At 51.9% G+C, this 20,720-nt stretch overlaps 2 protein-coding genes across 2 annotated transcripts in view; one reads left to right on the forward strand and one right to left on the reverse strand.

Moving 5' to 3' along the window:
• Positions 1–20,720, reverse strand: part of ENDOV (endonuclease V) — a 79,204-nt gene that overhangs the window by 23,044 nt on the left and 35,440 nt on the right. The gene's annotated exons all lie outside the window — the stretch shown is intronic.
• On the forward strand, positions 1,065–10,811 carry NPTX1 (neuronal pentraxin 1). The gene is made up of 5 exons (XM_027518068.1): positions 1,065–1,642; positions 1,926–2,133; positions 4,205–4,449; positions 5,683–5,862; positions 6,657–10,811. Exons 1-5 carry the CDS (start codon positions 1,199–1,201, stop codon positions 6,876–6,878), a joined length of 1,299 nt encoding a protein of 432 aa, XP_027373869.1. The 5' UTR covers positions 1,065–1,198; the 3' UTR covers positions 6,879–10,811.

Here is a 20,720-nt window from a genome sequence, read left to right on the forward strand (position 1 = left end):
GCTCCTCAGGGGTGACGCCCCCCTCCCGAAGTCCGGGACCCCTCGCCACCCGCGGAGAAGTGGGCAGAGCTGGGGTGCATGGGATCCAGAAAGCCCAACACACACGCGGACACACGCAGACATGGACACACGGATGCATTCCAACTAGCACACGGACACGCACACGTGCCCTCATATCTCCGCTGTGGGAAGGCGCTCCGGGAGCGCGGAAGGGTCCGCTTGCAGAAGCGCGGCGCCTCCCCCCGAAGCTGCAGTGAGCATCCAGCCCCGGTGGCGCCGTCTGCTCGGAATCGGACCCGCTCGGCTGGCAGGAAAGGCTTAATCCGCTAGGGACGCCTCCGAGAAGTGTCCGTCTGCCCCACCAGCACGATGTGGCGGCTGTCATTCCCGGGAGATGTTGCCAGTCTCCAAAGCCCGGAGCCGGGGTGGTGGGGGCGCAGGAGAGCCGAGAGCGAGGTCATAGGGAAGCCCCGCGACCCGGGGTGTGTAGCATCTTTACAACCCCATACGGACATTGAAGAAACTTGGAGCGACCCCGCGACCCCACTTTGGAACCTGGGGAGGTAGCGAGGCTCTGCTCCCGGCGCCCCCCACCCGGCACACAGGTGTGGACGACTTGAGTCCTTGGCGACCCTGTCGAGGCCCGGCGAGTGTTCAGCCCAACTGGGTGAGCCGAATTCTGTCCCTCGGGTCCGCCGTGGCCTCCCGTGTGCCCCAAGTCCCGTCGGAGATTTGGAGCAGCACGCAGGTGGCCCATCCAGAAGTCCGGGGCCGCGGCCCGGCCCACCTTACTCTCCACACCCCGCTCCCTCCGCTCTCGGCGCCTTCGGGGAAGGGGCGCAGGCTGGGACAGGGGCGAGTGGGTAGAGGATGGTGCAAAAGATGCGGCGGCGCCGGGATTTGGGAGGTAGTCTCCCCCACTGCACGTTCCCACGACCCCAGCCGCGCAGTGTGCCCGGACCGCAGACAATTAAACCGGGATTCCTCCCCCGCTGACGTCGCCAGCGCCGAGGCCCCTCCCGCGGTGGCATAAAAGGCGCGGGCTCCGCAGCGCAGGCGGCAGTGGGGGCCGGACAGCGCGGCGGTGCGGACTGCGCGGCGGAGCAGCCAGCAGCGCGGCGCCCAGAGCGCGGGCCGCCCGCGGAGCCCTAGCCGAGCCGAGCCGGGCCCGGAGCGCCGGATCCCAGCGCCCGCAGCCATGCCGGCCGGCCGCGCCGCGCGCACCTGTGCGCTGCTCGCCCTCTGCTTCTTGGGCAGCGGGGCCCAGGATTTCGGGCCGACGCGCTTCATCTGCACCTCGGTGCCAGTGGACGCCGACATGTGCGCCGCGTCCGTGGCCGCCGGCGGCGCCGAGGAGCTCCGGAGCAACGTGCTGCAGCTCCGAGAGACCGTTTTGCAGCAGAAGGAGACCATCCTGAGCCAGAAGGAGACCATCCGCGAGCTGACCACCAAGCTGGGTCGCTGCGAGAGCCAGAGCACCCTGGACGCGAGCGCGGGCGAGGCGCGGACGGGCGGCGGCCGCAAGCAGCCCGGCTCGGGCAAGAACACCATGGGCGACCTGTCTCGGACGCCGGCCGCTGAGACGCTCAGCCAACTCGGGCAAACTTTGCAGTCGCTCAAAACCCGCCTGGAGAACCTCGAGGTCCGCGCGCGCAGTTATTTCCCCTCCGGCTCACGCGCCCCTCTGCCCTCCCCCACTTCCATTCCCGACCCTACCTGACACCCCCAAACCCGGCCTCGGCCGGGTGCGGATGCCTGGCTGAGGCCTCCCCAAGCCTGCGGGCCCCACGAACGGGCACTAGCCCGAGCTCCCTGCCAGGCCGCCCCCGCAGTCGCCCTGAGGGGACCGCGCCACCGGCCTCCCGGCACGGTCCCTACTCCACGCGTAACGATATGGTTTCCCCTCCGCCCTTGCACCCCCGCAGCAGTACAGCCGGCTCAATTCCTCCAGCCAGACCAACAGTCTCAAGGATCTGCTGCAGAGCAAGATCGATGACCTGGAGAGGCAGGTGCTGTCTCGGGTGAACACTCTGGAGGAGGGCAAAGGGGGCCCCAAAAACGACACCGAGGAAAGAGTCAAGATCGAAAGCGCCCTGACTTCCCTGCACCAGCGGATCAGCGAGCTCGAGAAAGGTAGTGGTCATGGGGAGGGGTGGGGAGGGGGGTCCTTGCATCCTATCTCAGCTCCCAGGACCAGTGGGACCCGGCCTCTGGCCCAGGCTTCCTGCACAGCTCAGGTCGGGAGTGTAAGCCCTGAGCTCCTCCACCATCTCTACCTCAGGTTCTCCAGCTGATGTTCCTGGCAGGGCTGGGGTGCCCTGGGCTTGGGACATCTGGGGAAACAAAGTGAGGGAGGGATTGCCTGGGGTTCCTTCCCTGCTCCCCTACCACACTCACACACTCACAGGAATTTTTCCAAGTCTGATCTGTTTAGTCTTCAGCAACTTTGCACTAAAGCCATGGCTAGACCAAGTCCTCCCTGGCTAAGAAACCCTGGCTCTAGCCAGTCCCTATCCCCAGCAGAGAGCAGGGCATGGGCTGCGGCTGGGTCCTCCTGGTCCACGGCAGATCTGGGCCCTGAGCAGGCTTCCTCCCAGTTCCTTGCTGCCCCTGGCGTCCTTTAGGGATTTCCAGGTCCCCTATCCCCAGCCCTGAGCACACTCCTGTGGTTTTCTCTTATAAATGACCCAAGCTCAGGCATCTTGCATGCTGCCCTACTGTTTCAAGTCGCCAACCCCAAGTCCCAGTCTCGCCCGGGTGCACGGATGAGCTTGAGAGGCTCAGCCTTGAAGTCGCAGAAATCAAACAAGGTTGTAAAAGGGGAGGCGGGGGGATGCGAGGCTGGGAGCAGGGCCACGTGACCCTTCTCAGACTGCAAAGTGTGCTGGATGGATTTAAACAGTGCCATCTTAAGGCACGTTATGTAACTGAAAAACAGATCGGGGAAGGGAGGAGGAAGAAAGAAGGGGGAGATTGGGGAAATGAAGAGCACCCCCTGGAGAGAGACCAGATCTGCTCCAAGGGCAGGGGGCTGCCAGCCTGAGACAGAAGGGGAACATGGCCAACCCTGCTCTGTTCCCTGACATCTGGCTTAGAGGAAGGGGGTGGGGTAGCTGACCCAGTAGGATGCCTTCTAGAAATAATTCTTGGCCTAGAGGGCCGGTTTAGTGCTGAGCTCCCTGGCAGCACCCCGTGTACACCCTGGAGCTGGTGGGTGTGTGTTCCTGGCTCTGGGCCGGGTGCCCATGCCCACTGCTGGGTTGGAATGTTTTGACTGGAATCAGTCACACCATGCCCAGGGTCATAGCCACAGTGTGTGTGAGTTGGGACAGGGCAGACAAGCATTTTCTGGAGATGTTGCCGACAGACGGGGAGCTGGTGGCTGAGTATAAAGGGAGGCGATGGGGCCCTGAGTATGATTTTTCAGGAAACACACCGGAAGCTTGCCCTGAGAATGATTGGCATTGTCCTCAAAGCAGTCACCTCAGGGGAACATGGCTCTAGGGCCACCTTCGGGCTCCCTGCTGACCTGCCCTCTCTGCAGGGGCAGACAGAACTGCTTGAAGAGACTCAGAGGGGACAGCTCTCCTTCCTGTGGGGTGGATGGGATTCTGGAAACAGCCTGAGTCCTCAGGATGAATTGGCTGGGTCAGATGAGTGACCAGGGGCTGCAGTGTGTCCTGGCCTTGAGGGAAGTGTGATGGGCCCCAGGGGCCTGTTCTGAGCAGCAGCCAGCATCATGGAATCGGGTTGGGCTCCTGGAGGGGCTACTCTGAGGGGAGCTAGCCTCTTTCCTGGTGAAGAGACCCCCTTCCTCTGCAGCCACACCTTTGAGCAAGCATTGGTTTACAGGGTGTGCCCTGACCCACTCCCTCCCCATGCCACTGCCCAGCTCAGGTGCAGATACTCAGAGCCCCTTGTATACGGGCTTCCCCATCCCAGCCTGTCCACGGGGGCCACCATGTGGGAGGTGGACCCAGAGTGCAGAGACTGTGGGCCAGCTCTTTCGTTCTGGCCCTGTGCCCTGGGGCAAAGTACTTGACCTCTCTGAGCTTCGTTTTCAGCATCTACAGAACAGAGAGGAGTCTTCTTTGTCTGCATCACAGAGCCTGGTTGGGGGCAGGGGGGTTGGCAAGCCTGCTTCAGTCTGGGACGGGTGCTTTGTCAAGGTGCAGGTGTCGGTACTGTGTCCCGTCCTCTCCAGGTCAGAAGGACAACCGCCCTGGAGATAAGTTCCAGCTCACATTCCCACTGCGGACCAACTACATGTACGCCAAGGTGAAGAAGAGCCTGCCGGAGATGTACGCCTTCACGGTGTGCATGTGGCTCAAATCCAGCGCGGCACCGGGGGTGGGCACGCCCTTCTCCTATGCCGTGCCCGGCCAGGCCAATGAGCTGGTCCTCATTGAGTGGGGCAACAACCCCATGGAGATCCTCATCAACGACAAGGTAGAGCCCCCACCCTTCCTTCTGGCTTTGCAGGGCAGCAGGGTGAGGCCTCCAGGGCCCCAGTCCATGCCAGTGGCCGGGGCAGGTCTGGGTGGTGAGATACACAGCCTCGGGTGCTACTGTGGCCCCGAGAGGAGAGCTCACCGGGCAGGGCTGATGGAGGGGCAGGGTGAGGACTGGGAGAAATGGGGAGGGGTACCCTTGCTATTCTCCATGAACACGGGGAAGCTGGAACCCTCCCAAACAGAGGCCTCACAGGTGGGGGTGGAGGAGGAGGATCCAGGGGCCAATCAATCGGGCTGATCAAACCCTGACTCCCTCCCTCAGCTGGCCTTGGAGCTGACTTTTATCCCCCATATTTGGGAGGCCATAGATGCTTGGGGTGGTGGTAAGGATGCTCCAAGAGAGTCCAAATCAATCCTGCTTAGCGCCCTGCCCCTGAGAGGAGGCCAGGTCTGCATGAGCCCTTGGGAGAGGGCACCTTTTCCCTCCAGGGAACCCGTCTCCATCTTGGCCCTCTGCTAGCTGTGGGATTAGCTGTCAGCTCTCCAACTCCCTCATCACCATGCCAGCTTTGGTAGTTAATGTCTAAAACCTGGACTGAGAATTGGAGTCCAAGCCTTTGCTCTTGATGCCTTGCCCAGAGAGGGCTGTACCTTTCTGGGGCCCCATGTCCCCAAGTTAAAAGGGTGTGAGGGTTCTTTTGTCAGCTGAAGCAGCCTCCCCGCCTGAAATGTTAGAGTGGGAGTGAAATTCCAGGTCAGGGGCTGCTCTGAGCGTTAAAAGGCATGGTGCCATCTCCCCTGGCATCTTTCAGAGTCTCTGTAAAAAGGCTGGGCGGGTTTTAGACCCAGAGGATCTGGCAATTAGAGATGGAGCATTGGAAGAGAGGAGAGGCCCAGAAAGCAGCAGTGAAGTCAGCCCCCAGGGGTGGCTCATCCGAGGGCAGGTTTTGTGGATGGGCCCAGAGGGAGGAGGGTGAGTAGGAGTTGAGGAGATTGCATATTCAGATGGATCTGAACTAAGCGTCCCATTTCCCTTGTGATTCTGTACTCTGTCAATGGATGGGCCTGACAGTCCCGAGGGGCAGGTGCTGCAAGAACTCAGTAATGGCTCTTGATATTTACTGTAAAAGCCTATGACTAGTAACTAGGTGAACTAGTAACTAGTGACGATCATTGATCCTGATGGTGCCCATTCCCATCACGTCCTGTATGTCGTTCTCCTGCCCAGGTGGCTAAGCTGCCCTTTGTAATCAATGACGGCAAGTGGCACCACATCTGTATCACCTGGACCACCCGGGACGGGGTCTGGGAAGCCTACCAGGATGGCACCCAGGGCGGCAACGGCGAGAACCTGGCACCTTATCACCCCATCAAGCCACAAGGCGTGCTGGTGCTGGGCCAGGAGCAGGTACAGGCTATGGGGGGCAGGGACGGGGTGAGGGGGATGTGGGGGTGCTGGCTGCAGGGGGAGGAGCCCCAGAACCGGAGACTAGTCCGGAGAAAGGAGAGTGAGGGTGTTGGGAGGGAGGGGAGAGAGGCAGCAGGAAGCGAAGTGGGAGGGAGCTGGAGAGGGAAGTAGTTCCCCCTGAGAAGAAGCCGTGGAAGCAAGTGATGCAGCAGTTTGGGCAAAGTCCCCGCTCTGAGTGGGTGCTTTCAGGAAAGGTGGGGGTGGGGTGGTGGGGGGTGGGGGGTGGGAGCTCTGTCTCCAGACTCTCAACAACTGCAGCAATGCTCTTTGGCACGGGAAGGCCAATCGTGCACTTAGTGATGCATAATTTATTTCCTGGAAGTGGTTTGTCTCCCATTGGGCACCCAGGAGGGAACGGCAGGCAGGAGAGCCCCAGGCCTTCTGTTCTCGTTGGGTGGCTATGGCTGGCAAAGAGTGACATTAGAGTTTCCTGGGGAGAGGCAGGGAATGTAGGGGAGGCCCCCAGGCCCTGCTCCCACAGTTGTCCATGGACCCAGCTGACACCCTCCCTCACTGGGCACCTCTCAGGTGCCCCCAGGAGAAACACTGCATCCAGGGCAGAGGAGGCCAGCATCACTGCTGTTCCTGAGCTCCCTGCAGGGCAGGGACTGATGCACAGCTGAGACAGACGTGCCCAGAGGTGGACGTGAGAGCCATACATGCTAGGGAGGCCCTCCTGTTAAGCACCCACCTCTCTGACCCCCTCCACCCTCACCCTCTGCTTTTCTCTGAAGGACACTCTGGGTGGCGGGTTTGATGCCACCCAAGCGTTTGTGGGTGAGCTGGCCCACTTCAACATCTGGGACCGCAAGCTGACCCCGGGGGAGGTGTACAACCTGGCCACCTGCAGCACCAAGGCCCTTTCCGGCAACGTCATCGCCTGGGCGGAGTCCCACATCGAGATCTACGGTGGCGCCACCAAGTGGACATTCGAAGCCTGTCGCCAGATCAACTGAGGCCTGGGGCTGGGCTGAGCCTCCGGGTCCCCGGGTCCCCAGCCCCCGCCCAACTCCCCCTGCTTGTTCGGTGATGATCCGTCGTCTCTTCTTCTCTCCCTTTCCCCCAGGAATGACTCAAGGCCATTGCCCTCGCACATGCGCACACGCACACAGCCTGGTCTCGTCCTCGTGCACGTGAAGCAGGCCCGGCTCCCATCTGCCGCAGGTGTCCCCTCTTCTCTCTAGGAGCCCGCGCTGTTTCTCAGGCATGCCCTGTTCACCACCGACACTGGCGGCTGAGACATTTTGAAAAATGCACACGTAGGTGAGAGGACCCGTGTGTGAGTGTGACTGTGTGTTTGTGTGTCTACAAGGATCTGTCTCTCAGGGGAGGCCTTCTCTTTTAAAATGAGGTATTCCTTTTCTTCTTTCTCTGTGGCTTTGGGAAGTCTCATGACTGGTCTAATCTCTGCACTTGCCAACTTTGGTGGCTGCCCGTGTGCCTTGGGGCTGGTGCAACTTCTCCTGCCATGCGTTCATCTTTGTTTGCAAACCTTTTTCAGAGCGACATATCTCTATATTGATAGAATAAATATCTTTTAGCGCTTTGTTAAAGGCTAGGGACCTCTCCAAGGAGAATTTGTATTTTGTCGTAGAAGTAAATTCTCTCTGAAGGGTTGAAGGCAGACCGTGTCCTGTGATGGCACCACATGCTGGGAGAGGGCAGAGGAGGTGGCACCAGCCTCAGGAGCCAGGCATCCTGCTGTTGACCTCTGAGGACAGCACTGGGCCTGGGAGGCTGGCCTGCCCACCCAGCGTAGCCAGCTCTGGCCCAGTATCCCATCTGTGGCCCTCAGCCTTCCCACCTCCCCAAACTCCCCTCCAGCGGCCAGCTGGTGACCCCAAGAGAGGAGCATCCCACCCATTGCCCAGGAAGCCAGGACCTCTGGACCCTTCCCCTTGGCCTCTGGCAGTGGACGACTTGAGGCTTCAGTGGGTTAGCTGGAGAACAGACCTTTTAGACCAGGAAACCCACACTCTGATTGATACCCAGCCATGTAAGGCCACAGCCAGTCAATGGGCCAGGTCCATGGTAACTCTGACAGCCATATTCTTTACCCAGGCTGAGGCAAGTCCAGAGACCTCTCCATGGAGAGCTAGGCACGGCCAGGCCGGGGCCTGAAACCCACTCCCCCTCTTACAGAGCTCAAGTTCTGATGCAGCCCCCAACCCGTCACCAGCTGGTGACATTGACACCCAATCAGTGTCCAGAAGCTTTGACATTTTTTCTCCCCATGAAAAACTAACATGTGCGTCTCTTAGTCCTTCCAAGGTGGGGAGAAAAGTGTGTGTGTGTGTGTGTGTGTGTGTGTGTGTGTGTGTGCGTGCATGCGCACGCACGCGTGTGTTGAATGAAAGAGAGAAGAAGAGCACTCAGACGGATCACGCCCAGGGGAGGGTGAGCTCCCTGCTTTGTTGCACCATCTGGGGGTCGCACACCCAAGGGCCACCTGGACTCCATCACCAAGAGTCTAATTAGCAAAAGGCTGGCAAGTCTTTCTAGAAATTCTACTGCACTGCCTGGCTCATCTACAGCTGCAGACATTTCTTCAGCAGGAGCAGGTGTTCTGTCTTCTGTTTTTTCCAGAGGCACCTGTCTCCTTAAACGCAGGTCCGTGTTGTGTCGGAAACCTAGTGCATCTGTGTGTGTCTGTGTTGGTGTTTCTGTGTCGGTGTCTGCGTGGGTGTCTGCACGGTACCCAGTCGCCATTCTGCAATGCATCACTCTCGTGCCGAGGGTGAGGTCCAGGCGCCGGGCTGCGTGTTGTGGTTCAACAGTGGCTTTTTTTCTGAGACCATTGTGCTTTGTCAGAGCCTGTCCGGCTGTGGCATCTGTGGATCTGCAGGGATCTTCTCGTTTGCATGTTCCTTGGGGCGGTGTGTCCCTTGCTTCCTCATTCTGGTGTGTGTTCCCCTGCCTGCATGAACTTCTCTGGTTCTGTGTTGTGTGCCCAGTGCCACCCCTTGTTCTGTGACCATCCATGTAGCTACTGAAAATGGCTGGGTAAGCAAGCCAAGGGTGTCGGAGGAGGTCACGGGAGAGACAGAGTCCCTCTCCCCCTCCCCACTCCCCAAACACACCAAGAAGTATTTTTAACGTGTAGGTTGAGAACAAGCCTAACATCACCCATGGTTGGGAGAGAGCGAGAGCTTGGAATCCCCCTCTAGACCAGATCAGCCCCACCCCTCACTTCAGCCATCTCGGAGCTGTAGGCAAGGCCCAGAGTGTGCTAGGTGCTCTCCTTCGGCACCTCCCACCAGCCCCTGCCGATCTAGCGATCTATCGGACCCCAGACCACCTTCTGCCCCAGTGGGCGCGGTGGGAGCTGTCCATTCAGGACCACAAGCCATCCTCTGCCCTAACTAAAGGTGGGCAGAGCACACCTGTGTCCCTTTGGCCTCCCCTCCCCGACCTGTTCACCCTCCTCGCCCCTCCCCTGATGCACCCATGGTGCCAGGGACAGAAGCTGATGTTTAACTCCCTCCCCCACCCCAACTGGAGCCTGTGCCAAGCCCCTGGCTCCCTCACTGTGTTAACACTTGGCACTTCGCCAGCCCCGAGAAAGGTAGATGACACAGCCACAAATCTAATCCACATAGTTTCCATCTACTCCTTAATCTGATTGATGTTCCCTCTTGCACTGAATAATACATGCCTATCTCAGGTAAGCCATTTTATAAAATAAGGAGATAAAAAAGCACTGTCGAGACAGTGTTTGCTTTTGCCGAGCTGGCGTCCCACAGCTCCCTGGGTGTCCGAGGCGGCAGAGCTACTGACAGAGGCTCTCCAGGCCCTCGGGGGCTTAGAGCCCACTTGAATCGTAAGCCTTCTTGCTTTTGATAACACAGTATTATTTCTCTTACTCTAGAAGAAAAAGTTTATTACCAAAACAAGAGTATTTTTATGAAAGAAAAGGACAAACCTATAAATTAACTCAACCTATATTTCCCTTGAAAATACTTTTCAGGCTCCGCCAAAACGTAGAACTGAAAGCATGTATTTTGGAAGAAAGAGATACATTTTGTATGCTTTCTGTTCCTTTTGTAGATTCACAGTTTATTTTCTAAGACTGCAAAGATCACTTTGTCACCAGCCCTGGGACCTGAGACCAAGGGGGTGTCTTGTGGGGAGTGAAGGGGAAGGGAGAGGCTGGCATGAGGGTCACAGTTATTCCAACGAGCTCCAGAGAGGGGCCACCTGTTCTCAAAGACATGTTGGGGACTGGATATGCTCTGGTTCCTTGATGGTGGCCCCTCTGTCTTGGAGCTGACTTGTCAAGTGGAATGAGTAGAGAACTTGATGGTCAGTTCCAACCCTGATAGAAGGTACTAGGGTTCTGAATTGTGAACATTAAGAAGATGGTATCCTTTGTAATCTTATGGCAACCAAAACGTGGCTTAAAGCAGTCATGGTTTCATCTCTTAAAACACAGTGTGTAAATTATTCAACTAATGATGGGAAATGTATCACTTCCATGTACAGCGGACTTAAGTGCCATTTGTTGAAAGGGAACAAGTCATCGAGAACAAAAAAGCCCAATACTTAGAGTCCCAATTTTGTCTTATTTGCCACAAAAAAAAAAAAAAAAAATCAACAATGACAAAGCAAACCCCCTCTGGTTGATATTGTTATATTGTATATACTGTATAATAGGAAAGAGAATTGATGTATCTTACTTTTTCATTATTTGCTAACCAAAGCTGTACATTTTTCATATGATCCACAGCCTTTTGGGTATCTAATGGGTCAAAACCATGGGACCTGCCACCTCCCATCAGCAGTTCTGGAAATGCACTATTTCTACTGGTATTCTTGCTTTTTTTTCATTTTCTTGCTGAAATGACATGAATTGTTGAGTTTATTTTTACACAGTAAAGAGTGAAGAAAGACTGTGGTCTCCTTGGAATATCTCTTCTTTCCTCAAGCTTGCAAATGTCATCTCAACCTACTGGGTGACCTCAGGGGCCCTCCCAGGATATGCCCGCCTACCCACTGCCCTGTGCCCCTCAAAAATCCCACAGCCACCTGGTGATAGTGGACATCAGGTGTGGGGAGGGGGCCTGCCCAATTCACAGGTGCAGCCAACACCAAGGCAGAGAGCAGTGAAGTGATTCTGCAGTGTGTAGAGACCACACTGGGGCTTGGATTGCAGAGTATCTGCCTGTTTCTCACCTCATCTGCAGCCCTACTCCCTCCTGAACCAATGCACTGCCCACAGCACACCTGGCTACAGGTCCCAGGTGGTCTGGGCTTGTCCTTCCCAAGCAGCCCTGCTCTCCTTTGCCACATCCCTTCTGACACATCCTTAGGGTTCCCAGGCTGTTTCCCTGCACTCAAGCAAGACAGCACCCCCAGGTTCACATAACAAGAAGATGGCTGATGTGGGAACCCTGCGCACTGAAAAGAACTCAGTTCCCTGGCCCCTCATGGGCCAAGCTAGCCACTGGATGGACATGGAGCTGTGGAGCTGTTCCCTTCTGTGGGATAAAATCAATGAGCATGAGTCAAAATAACCTGCCTGGTTGATTGGTCTCCCCCATGCCCCAACACACATGCATGTGCGTGCACACACACTCCACACACACACACACATGCTGAGTTAACAGGTGGGACTTGGTCAGGACTCAGGAGCTGGAGTTTGGTGGGGTGTAAGTAGGCTGCCCATTGCCTGGAGTAGTACGTACAGAGGGAGTTTGGCCTCAGAGCAGTTGACCACTCACCCTGTTGACCCTGCAGTAGGAACCCCAGTTGGGAGAGAGAAACCCCTGCCAGGCTGAAGACCCTGGGCCTGTTAGTTGCCCTTGGTGTGCAGTGTCCACCTGGAGGCTGCACACATGTGGCTGGGCCCAGGGTTATACTCAGTGCCAGCAGCTCAGGCCGACACACCACCTCTTTGCCTCCCACTCGCGCAAGTGCATAGTTATGTCTGTAATAACATCACTCTTACATTTCTAATTTCTATGAAACAGCTCATTCAAAACTTCGGTATTTTTACTATTATCAGAAACAAATTACTTTCCCCACTTCTCACACCTGATCTTGGCACATCAAGGACTGAATTTAGGGACTGTGGAGCAGAGAATAGCAGCTTTACAAGGAGACAGCAAATGGGAGCTGGAGCAGAGGGACACAGGCTCAGGATTTCAAAGCTGGAGAGTGTCTCCAAAGCCATTGATGCCAACAGCCCATCGGATGCATGAAAATGTTCTCAGCTTACACACTTCCAATGATAGGGAACTCACTATCCATAGAGACAGTCTGGCCCACTTTCAAACAGCTCCAGCTGGGAATTTTTCTTTTTTCTTTTCTATCTTTCATATTTCTTTTCTGTTGTGCCCAATTCCTTATATTGAGCTGCAGCTTCTATCCATCTGTTTGCCCACATGGAGACAGGCCCCATGTTTCCTAGGGTTCAACCTTTGTGTCTCTCCTGCACCACCTGGATGACCTGCTATAGGGGCACACTCCTCCCACCCAGAAGCCCCCCAAGGGCAGCAGGGTATAGACCAATCCCTAGAGGGTCCTTGCTCTAGGAAGCTGGGGCTTGTGCATCAGCTGTGGGCCCCCCAGGGTAGGAGCAGCACAATTCAAGGAGTTCCAGCCTCCTCTATCTCCTTGTCTGCTCCCTGCAAGGCTCCCAGCGAATGGGCCTGTGCCCAGGAGCCCCCTCTCTGCAGACCTCCAAGGAGTACAAAGCCACCTGGCTCTGTGGAGTTAACTGCTGGCTGGAAACAGGAAATAGGAGAGAAGAAAAGCGGTGGCTGTGGGGAAGTTAGAAAGGTTCTGCAACTCTTTGGAAGGCCTGTGGTTCTGAGCTCAGGACTTGGCTTCTTTGTAGAAACCAGATGCCCTGTAGAAGAGACTGGAATGCTCAGCCCAGCCAACAAGAGTCCCTCTGGGGGCTGGAGTCAGCCGGAACTGCTGCCTTGACCTTAGCAGAACTGCCTCCCTCCCACCCTGAGCCCTCACTAGGAGATTCTTTCCCATTCACAGCCGTAGGTGCTCGCCTGGGCTCAGGCTCATCAGCTGGCTTTGCCAAGGGCCCAGGCCCTCAGGGGTCTCTGTGCTCCACCTCTGGAGGTGCCCTGGCAGTGCTGTCAGCCTCCAGGGGCCATTGGCATCCACACTGTACATCACGCTCTGTGCCTGACTCGTTCCTAAGCTTTATCTCCCGTCATCCCAATGGCTACCCTGATGACAACGCTGAGTTTGCAGATGAGGAGCCAGCAGTGAGGCTGAGTGACCTGCTGAGTGGCAGGGTGGGCGCTCAGACTGCAAATCCCCTGTCTTTCCACACTAGCTATAGGTTCAGAATTCACCTGCAGAAGTCAGCACCAGGGAGGCCACCCCCTTGAAGAGGACCTGAGCCCATGACCCTCTGACCAGATCTGCTCTTCCCTCGAACTTCACTGCTCTGTTGTCATCCCTGAGCCCCCAGGTTCTCACTCACTCACATGTGATGCACATGGTGAGTTCCTGTGGCCTTGGATTCCCAAGATGCCCTTCCCCATGGAAGCAGAGCCTCCCTCCTCTCCTGATGTTCAAAGAAATTGTTTGTAACAGTCTGATTGTTTCTAAAGCCTGGCATGCTGCATGCAGTCCATGGGGTGGCAAAGAGTTGGACACGACTGAGCAACTGAACTGAACAGTCTGATCCTTAAAAACTGAAAATCATTTCATTTCGTGGTTTTCCCATGAAGCACACTTGGCATTTCCTGAGATTCACTCAAGGAGATGAACAGTGGTTTTCAAGGCCTTAGTTTCCCCTAGCATAGGAAGACAGGGTGGGACCAGGCAGTCTCTTCAGTCTCTTTGGACTCTCCCTGGAGCCCAGGACCAATCTGTGGGGACCAGCAGGGCCCTCTCTGCAGGATGCCTGATGTACCTGTTCCAAGACCCCTGCTTACATAGGGCACCTCTGGTCCCTGCCCCACCATTGGGCCAGCAGCCATGGGATCTGCCCTCAGCAGACTTTTCTTCAATGCTAACTACCCTTTAAGGGTCCTTCTTGTCCTCCCTCAAACCTTAAGACTACATGAGTTCTTATTTCTGATCACTGTTGGTGGACCTGGGTGACACTGTCTCCCCAGAAGTTTCTCAGCTACCATATAAATCAGGGTACACATAGGTACTCGGGGCAGGGGCCACAAGACCAGAGCCCCCTGCCATGATCTGGATTTGGCAGTCTCCCTTTGGGGACAGGGGAAGAGAAGGATATTGAGAAAATGGGTAACCACAACTGAGCCTTTAGACAAACAGACATACAGGAGATTGGCCAAGATGGCCAAGCAGAAGGACCCTGAGCTCACCTCCTCTTACAAGCACATCGAAATCATAGCTATTTGCAGAATAGCCATCAATGAAAAAGACCAGAACCTACCAGAAGAGATCTTCTACAATTAAAGACATAAAGAAGGAACCACACTGAGACTGGTAGAAAGGGCAGATCCTTGATAAAGTCCCAAAACCCTAGTGGACAACCCACAAAGTGGTGAATAACTACAGTGTAGAGATTCTCCCACAGGAGTGAGAGTTCTGAGCCCTGCATCAGGCTCCTCAGCCCAGGGGTCTGAACGAGGAAAATGAGCTCCCAGAGCCACTGGCCTTGAGAGCTGGCAGGGCTTAATTTGGGGAGCCCCACAGGACTGTGGGGAAAAGCGACTTCACTCAAACGGTGTGCACAAAATCTCTCATGCTCCAGGACCCAAGGCAAAAGCAGTAATTTTATAGGAGCCTGGGCCAGACCTACTTGCTTATCTTGGGGAGCCTCTTGGAGATGCAGGGAGGGTGGGGGGTTGAGGAGTGGCTCACCTTGGGGACATATCCACTGGTAACAACCATTCTTCGGAGCTCCTTCTACCACATGGATGTTAATGCTGGTGAGCACCATTGTGTGGCATCCTCCCTCTAGCTCATCAGGGCCAAGACCTGGCCCTACCCAAGAGCCTGTATAGGTATCAGAGCTGAGACACCTCAGGCCAAGCAACTAATTGGGTGGGAACACAGCCCCATCAGGGCAGACCAGATGCCTAAAGACCTCCTGAGTCCTCAGCCTCCCTTGGACACAGCCCTGCCCACCAGAGGGCCCAGAACTTGGCTCCACCCACCAGTGGGCAGGCACCAGACAAGAAAATCACCATCCCACAGCCTGCAGATACAGCCTGCCCATCAGCAGGCCAGACACTGCCCTGGAATCATCTGGGCCCCAGCCGTGCCCACGAGCAGACTAACACAAGGTTCAGGACGCCCTGGACTCTGGATCCAACTGTGTCAGGCTATCCCCCACCCCCATCCACAAGCACTAATGGTGTGACGCCAGCTCTGGAATCCCAGACTCCAGGACTTGGCTCTGTTTGTTAGAGGCAGGTACTAAGCCCAGGGTTAATACCTATCTTTATCAAATTATTCTAAAAAATTGCAAAGGAGACACTTCTGAACTCATTCTATGAGGCCAGTATCACTCTGATACCAAAACTGGATAAACACATCACAAAAAAGAAAATAGTACTGATAAACATACATGTAAAAATCCTCAACAAAATGTTAGCAAACTGAATCAAACAATACTTTTAAAAGGATATTATATCATGATCAAGTGGAATCTAACCCAATTATGCAAGATTTTTCAATATCAGCAAATCAATTAATGTGATACACCACATTAAGAAACAGAAGAATAAAAACCATATGATCATCTGGATAGATGCATAAAAATCTTTTGACAAAATCCAACATCCATTTGTAATAAAAAAGACAACTCTAGAAAGTGAGGATAGAGGGGAAATGCTTCAACATAATAAAGGCCATATATGACAAACCAACATCCACCAACATCATACTCAACAGTGAAAAGTTGAAAACGTTTTCTCTAAGATCAGGAAAAAGACAAGGATGCCCAATCGTATCACTTTTATTCAACATGCATTGGAAGTCCTAAGCATAGCAATCAGAGAAGAAAAATAAATAAAAGGAATCCAAATTGGAAAGGAAGAAGTAAAGTTTACACTGTTCACAGATAACTGTACGTAGAAAGCCCTAAAGATGCCACTAGAAAAGTACTAGACCTCATGAATGAATACAGTAAGATTATAGGATACAAAATTTATACACAGAAATCTGTTGCATTTGTATACACTAACAATGAACTATTAGGGAGAGAAATTAAGGAAACAATTTCATTTATCATTACATCAAAAAGAATAAGATACCTGGGAATAAAGTTCCTAAGGAGGTAAAAAACCTGTGCTTGGAAAGCTGTTATAAGACACTGTTGAAAGAAATCGAAGACAATACAATCAGATGGAAAGATGTATCAATACTATGTTCTTGGATTGGAAGAATCAATATTGCTAACATTATCACTCTACTCAAGGCAATCTACAGATTCAATGCAATCCCTATCAAGTTACCAATGATATTTTTTTCAAGAGAAATAACTGTGAAATTTGTATGGAAACACAAAAGACTCTAAATTACAAAAAAAAAAAAATATTGAGAAAGAAGAATAGAGCAGGAGGAATTATATTCCCTGACTTCAGATTATACTACAAAGTTACAGTAATCAAAAGAGAATGGTACTGGTGCAAAAAAAGACATATGGATCAATGGAACAAGACAGAAGGTCCAGTATTAAACCCACACACATGATTGATTAATCCACAACAACAGAGTCAGGCACATACAATGGAGAAAAGACAGTCTCTTCAATAAGTGGTGCTGAGAAAACTGGACAGCTATATGTAAAAGAATAACATAAGAACATTCTCTAACGCTATATGCAGAAATAAACACAGAATGGATTACAGACCTAAATTTAAGACCAGAAGCCATAAAACTCCTAGAGGAAAACATAGGCAGAACACTCTTTGACATAAACTATAGCAACATTTTTTTTTTGATCTGTCTCCTATGGCAAAGTAAATAAGGGCAAAAATAAACTAATTAAACTTAAAAGTTTTGCATGGCAAAGGAAATCATCAACAAAATGAAAAGACAATCTACTGACTGGGAGAAAATATTTGCAAATGGTATGACCAGTGAGAAGTTAATATCCAAAATATACAAACAGGTCATACAACTCAACATCAAAAAAAGAACCCGAATAAAAAATGGGCAGAAAATCTGAATTGACATTTTTCCAAAGTGCACATGCAGATGGCCAGCAGACACATGAAAAGATGCTCAACATCGCTAGTCATCAGGGAAGGGCAAATCAAAACCACGAGATATTACTTCACATCTGTCAGAATGGCTATCATCAGAAAGAACACAGGGACTTCCCTGATGGTGCCCTGGTTAAGACTCCTCATTTCCGTTGCAGGGGGCATGGGTTCCACCCCTTGTTAGGGAACTAGGCTTCCCACATGCTGTGTGGTACGTGGCCGAAAAAACAGACAAACACACACACAAATAATAAATGTTGACAAGGTATGGAGAAAATGGAACCCTCTTACACTGTTGGTAGGAATGTAAATTGGTGTAGTCACTGTGGAAAACAGTATGGAAGTCTCTCAAAAAACTAAAAACTAAAAAACTAAAAATAGAGCTACTATGAAAAGTAGAGTGTCAGTGGCTTAGTCAGGTCCACTCTTTGTGACTCCATGGACTATAGACCCCCAGGCTCCTCTGTCCGTGGGATTCTCCAGGCAAGAATACTAGAGTGGGTGGCCATTCCCTTCTCCAGGGAATCTTCCTGACCCAGGGATCCAACTCAGGTCTCCCACATTGCAGGCAGATTCCTTACTGTCTGAACCACCAGGAAAGCCCCAGCAATTCCACTCCTGGGTATACATTAAAAAAAAACAAACCCTAAAACTAATTAGAAAAGATGTGCACTCACAATAGCATTATTTATAATTGCCAAGATAAGTCACGGAAGCGATCTAAGTGTTCATCAACAGATGAATGGATAAAGAAGATGTGGCATATACTATACCCACACAGACACACACACACTGGAATATGTATATGTATATATATACATACATATATATATATATATAATGGGCTACTACTCAGCTGTAAAAATGAATGAAATCTTGTCATTTGCAACAACATCGGTGGATCTGGAGGGCATTATGCAAGTGAAATAAGTCAGAGAAAGACAAATATTGTATGATACCACTTATATGTGGAATCTAAAAGATACAATAAACTAATGAATATAACAAAAAAGAAGTAGACCCACAGATACAGAGAACAAACTAGAGGTTACTGTGGGGAAAGGGGAAGGGGAAGGGCACAGCAGGGGTAGGGAATTAAGAGTAGAAACTACCATGTACAAAATAAGCTACAAGGATATACTGTACAGCACAAGGAATACAGCCAACATTTGATAATATCTATAAATGTCTGTTGCATTAGTCACACAGTCATGTCTGATTCTTTGGCACCCCATGAACAGAGGAGCCTGGCGGGCTACAGTCCATGGGATTCTCCAGGCAGGAATACTGGAGTGGGTTGCCATACCCTCCTCCAGGGGATCTTCCCAACCCAGGAATTGAACCTGGGTCTCCTGCATTGCAGGCAGATTCTTTACCATTTGAGCCACCTTAAATTGTGAATCACTATACTGTACACCTGTAACTTACATAATATTGTGCCTCAACTATGCTTAAGTTTTTAAAAATGGGAAAAAAAGAAAAACATACTCATTCATTCATTCACTTATTGAATACCTATTTCCTGAGCACCTACCATGAACAAGCACCTGGGGCAGGTGCCCAGTGGGTGGTCTGTGGGCAGAAGAAGGCTCAGCTCAGGCACCTGGACCAGCTCCAGGCTCAGAAACAACGAAGGCAAATGGTGGGGGAGGATGGGGGAGGGTGAGGAGAGCGGGTGTGAGTTTGCATGCTTGTGTGCCTATAAGGCATTGCCAAGGAAGCCGTCTGTCCGCTGTTTGATTTCTGTGCTTCTCAATTCAGGCCAAGGTGGGGGGCCATCTGCTAAAGTGGGCACAGAGAAAACATTTTCGCTGTGCAGAAAATTGGCTTCTGAGGAGAGGCTGTGTGCTCAGCACAGAACCAGCCTGCAGAGGAGACGCTGGAGGCAGCGGGCAGGGCTGGGGTGCAGGGAGGGAGGCTCCACTCGCGTGATCTCGCTCAGGGCTGGGGAGACGCCCGTGCTCCTGCCCCATCCTTGTGAGGGCCCAGGCCCAGATGGTCAGTGTCTCTAAGGCATCAAACCCCTTCCTGAAACTTAGGGATCTTTGCTTGGGACTTGCATAGGGGGAGGGCTGTACTCCTTTTTAATAGCTTTATTAAGACATAATTGACATAGCATAAAATTTACTCATTTGAAGTATACGACTCAATGGTTTTTGGTATATTACATTACTAATTTTTAAAAATTGTGGTAAATATATACAACATAAAATTTACTGTTTTAACCATACAACTCATAGGTGTTATTATATTCACAGCATTATGCAATTATCACTATTTCTAAAACTTTTTAATCTACCCAAACAAAAACATTGCACCCATTAAACACTGACTGCCTCCCCCTCCCCCAATCCCTGATAACCTCCACTCTACTTTCTGTCTCTATGAACTGACCTATCTTAGGTACCTTATATAAATGAATCATACAGTATTTACCCTTTCGTGTCAGGCTTCTCAGCATGTTTTCAAGGTTCATCCATCTTGTAGGGTGGGTCACAATGCTATTCCTTTACAGCTGAATAATATTGCATCGTAGTGATAGACCACCTTTATTTATCCGTTCATCTGTTGGTGGGCCCTTGGTTCCATCTTTTGGCTATTGTGAATAGTGCTGCTAAGAATATGGGTGTGCAAGTGTCTGCTTTAGCCCTCCCTTTCAATCCCTTTGGGTGTATACCTAGGAGTAGAATCATGTGGCGATTCTATATACAGGTTTTGAGGAACTACCACACTGTTTTCTACAGTGGCTGCACCATTTACATTCCTACCAACAGTGTACTAGGTTCCAGCATCGCCACCCACATTTGTTATTCCTGCTGTTGTTACTTGATGGTTGTCATCCTAATGGGTAAGGACTTCCCTGTAGCTCAAATGGTAAAGAATCTGCCTGCGATGCAGGAGACCAGGGTTTGATCCCTGGGTTGGGAAGATCCTCTGGAGAAGGGAATGGCAATCCACTCCAGTATTCTTGCCTGACGGGCTACTGTTCATGAGGTCTCAGAGTCAGACACAACTGAGTGACTAACACACACACACACACACACACACACACCCTAATGGGTATGAGGTGCTATTTTACATGGATTTGATTTGCACTTCCCTAATGATTAGTGATATTATATCATATCATGAAATACTCATGATATATTGATTTTCATGTGCTTACGGCCATTTGTGCATCTTCTTTTCAAAATGTCTATTCAAACCCTTTGGCCATTTTAATATTAGGTGTTTGTTTTGTTATTGTTGAGTTATATAAATTTTGTATATATTCCTGATATTCATCCAATATTGGATATATGCCTTGTGAATATTTTCTCACATTCTGTGGGTTGTCTTTTCACTCTCTTGATAGTATCCTTTGATACACAAAAGTTTTTTATTTTGAAGTCCAATTTATATTTTTTTCATTGCCTGTGCTTTTAGTGTCATGTCCAATAAATAATTTGCTAGGCTAAGGCTACTCGTTTTTGATTCCCCAGCCCCATGTAAACTAGTCCTCCCTGTGATCCTGTCTCATTGCATCCGTATCCCCTTAGCAGTGCCAGCCACACCTGATTGGTCTGCACAGCTCCACATCTCCCCAACGCAGAACCCAGGCAAGCAGAGGTCGGGTCTGTTTCCTTCCTCTTAGAA

Source organism: Bos indicus x Bos taurus, chromosome 19 (genome assembly GCF_003369695.1).
Source record: "Bos indicus x Bos taurus breed Angus x Brahman F1 hybrid chromosome 19, Bos_hybrid_MaternalHap_v2.0, whole genome shotgun sequence".
In the NCBI taxonomy this organism is placed as follows: domain Eukaryota; kingdom Metazoa; phylum Chordata; class Mammalia; order Artiodactyla; family Bovidae; genus Bos; species Bos indicus x Bos taurus.

Bases quoted from the DNA above. Each gene is read 5' to 3' on its own strand.
- NPTX1 (XM_027518068.1), top strand. From the start codon at position 1,199: ATGCCGGCCGGCCGCGCCGCGCGCACCTGTGCGCTGCTCGCCCTCTGC. The intron at 4,450-5,682 runs GTAGAGCCCCCA...TCTCCTGCCCAG, and splicing joins AGATCCTCATCAACGACAAG to GTGGCTAAGCTGCCCTTTGT. The intron at 5,863-6,656 runs GTACAGGCTATG...TTTTCTCTGAAG, and splicing joins TGGTGCTGGGCCAGGAGCAG to GACACTCTGGGTGGCGGGTT.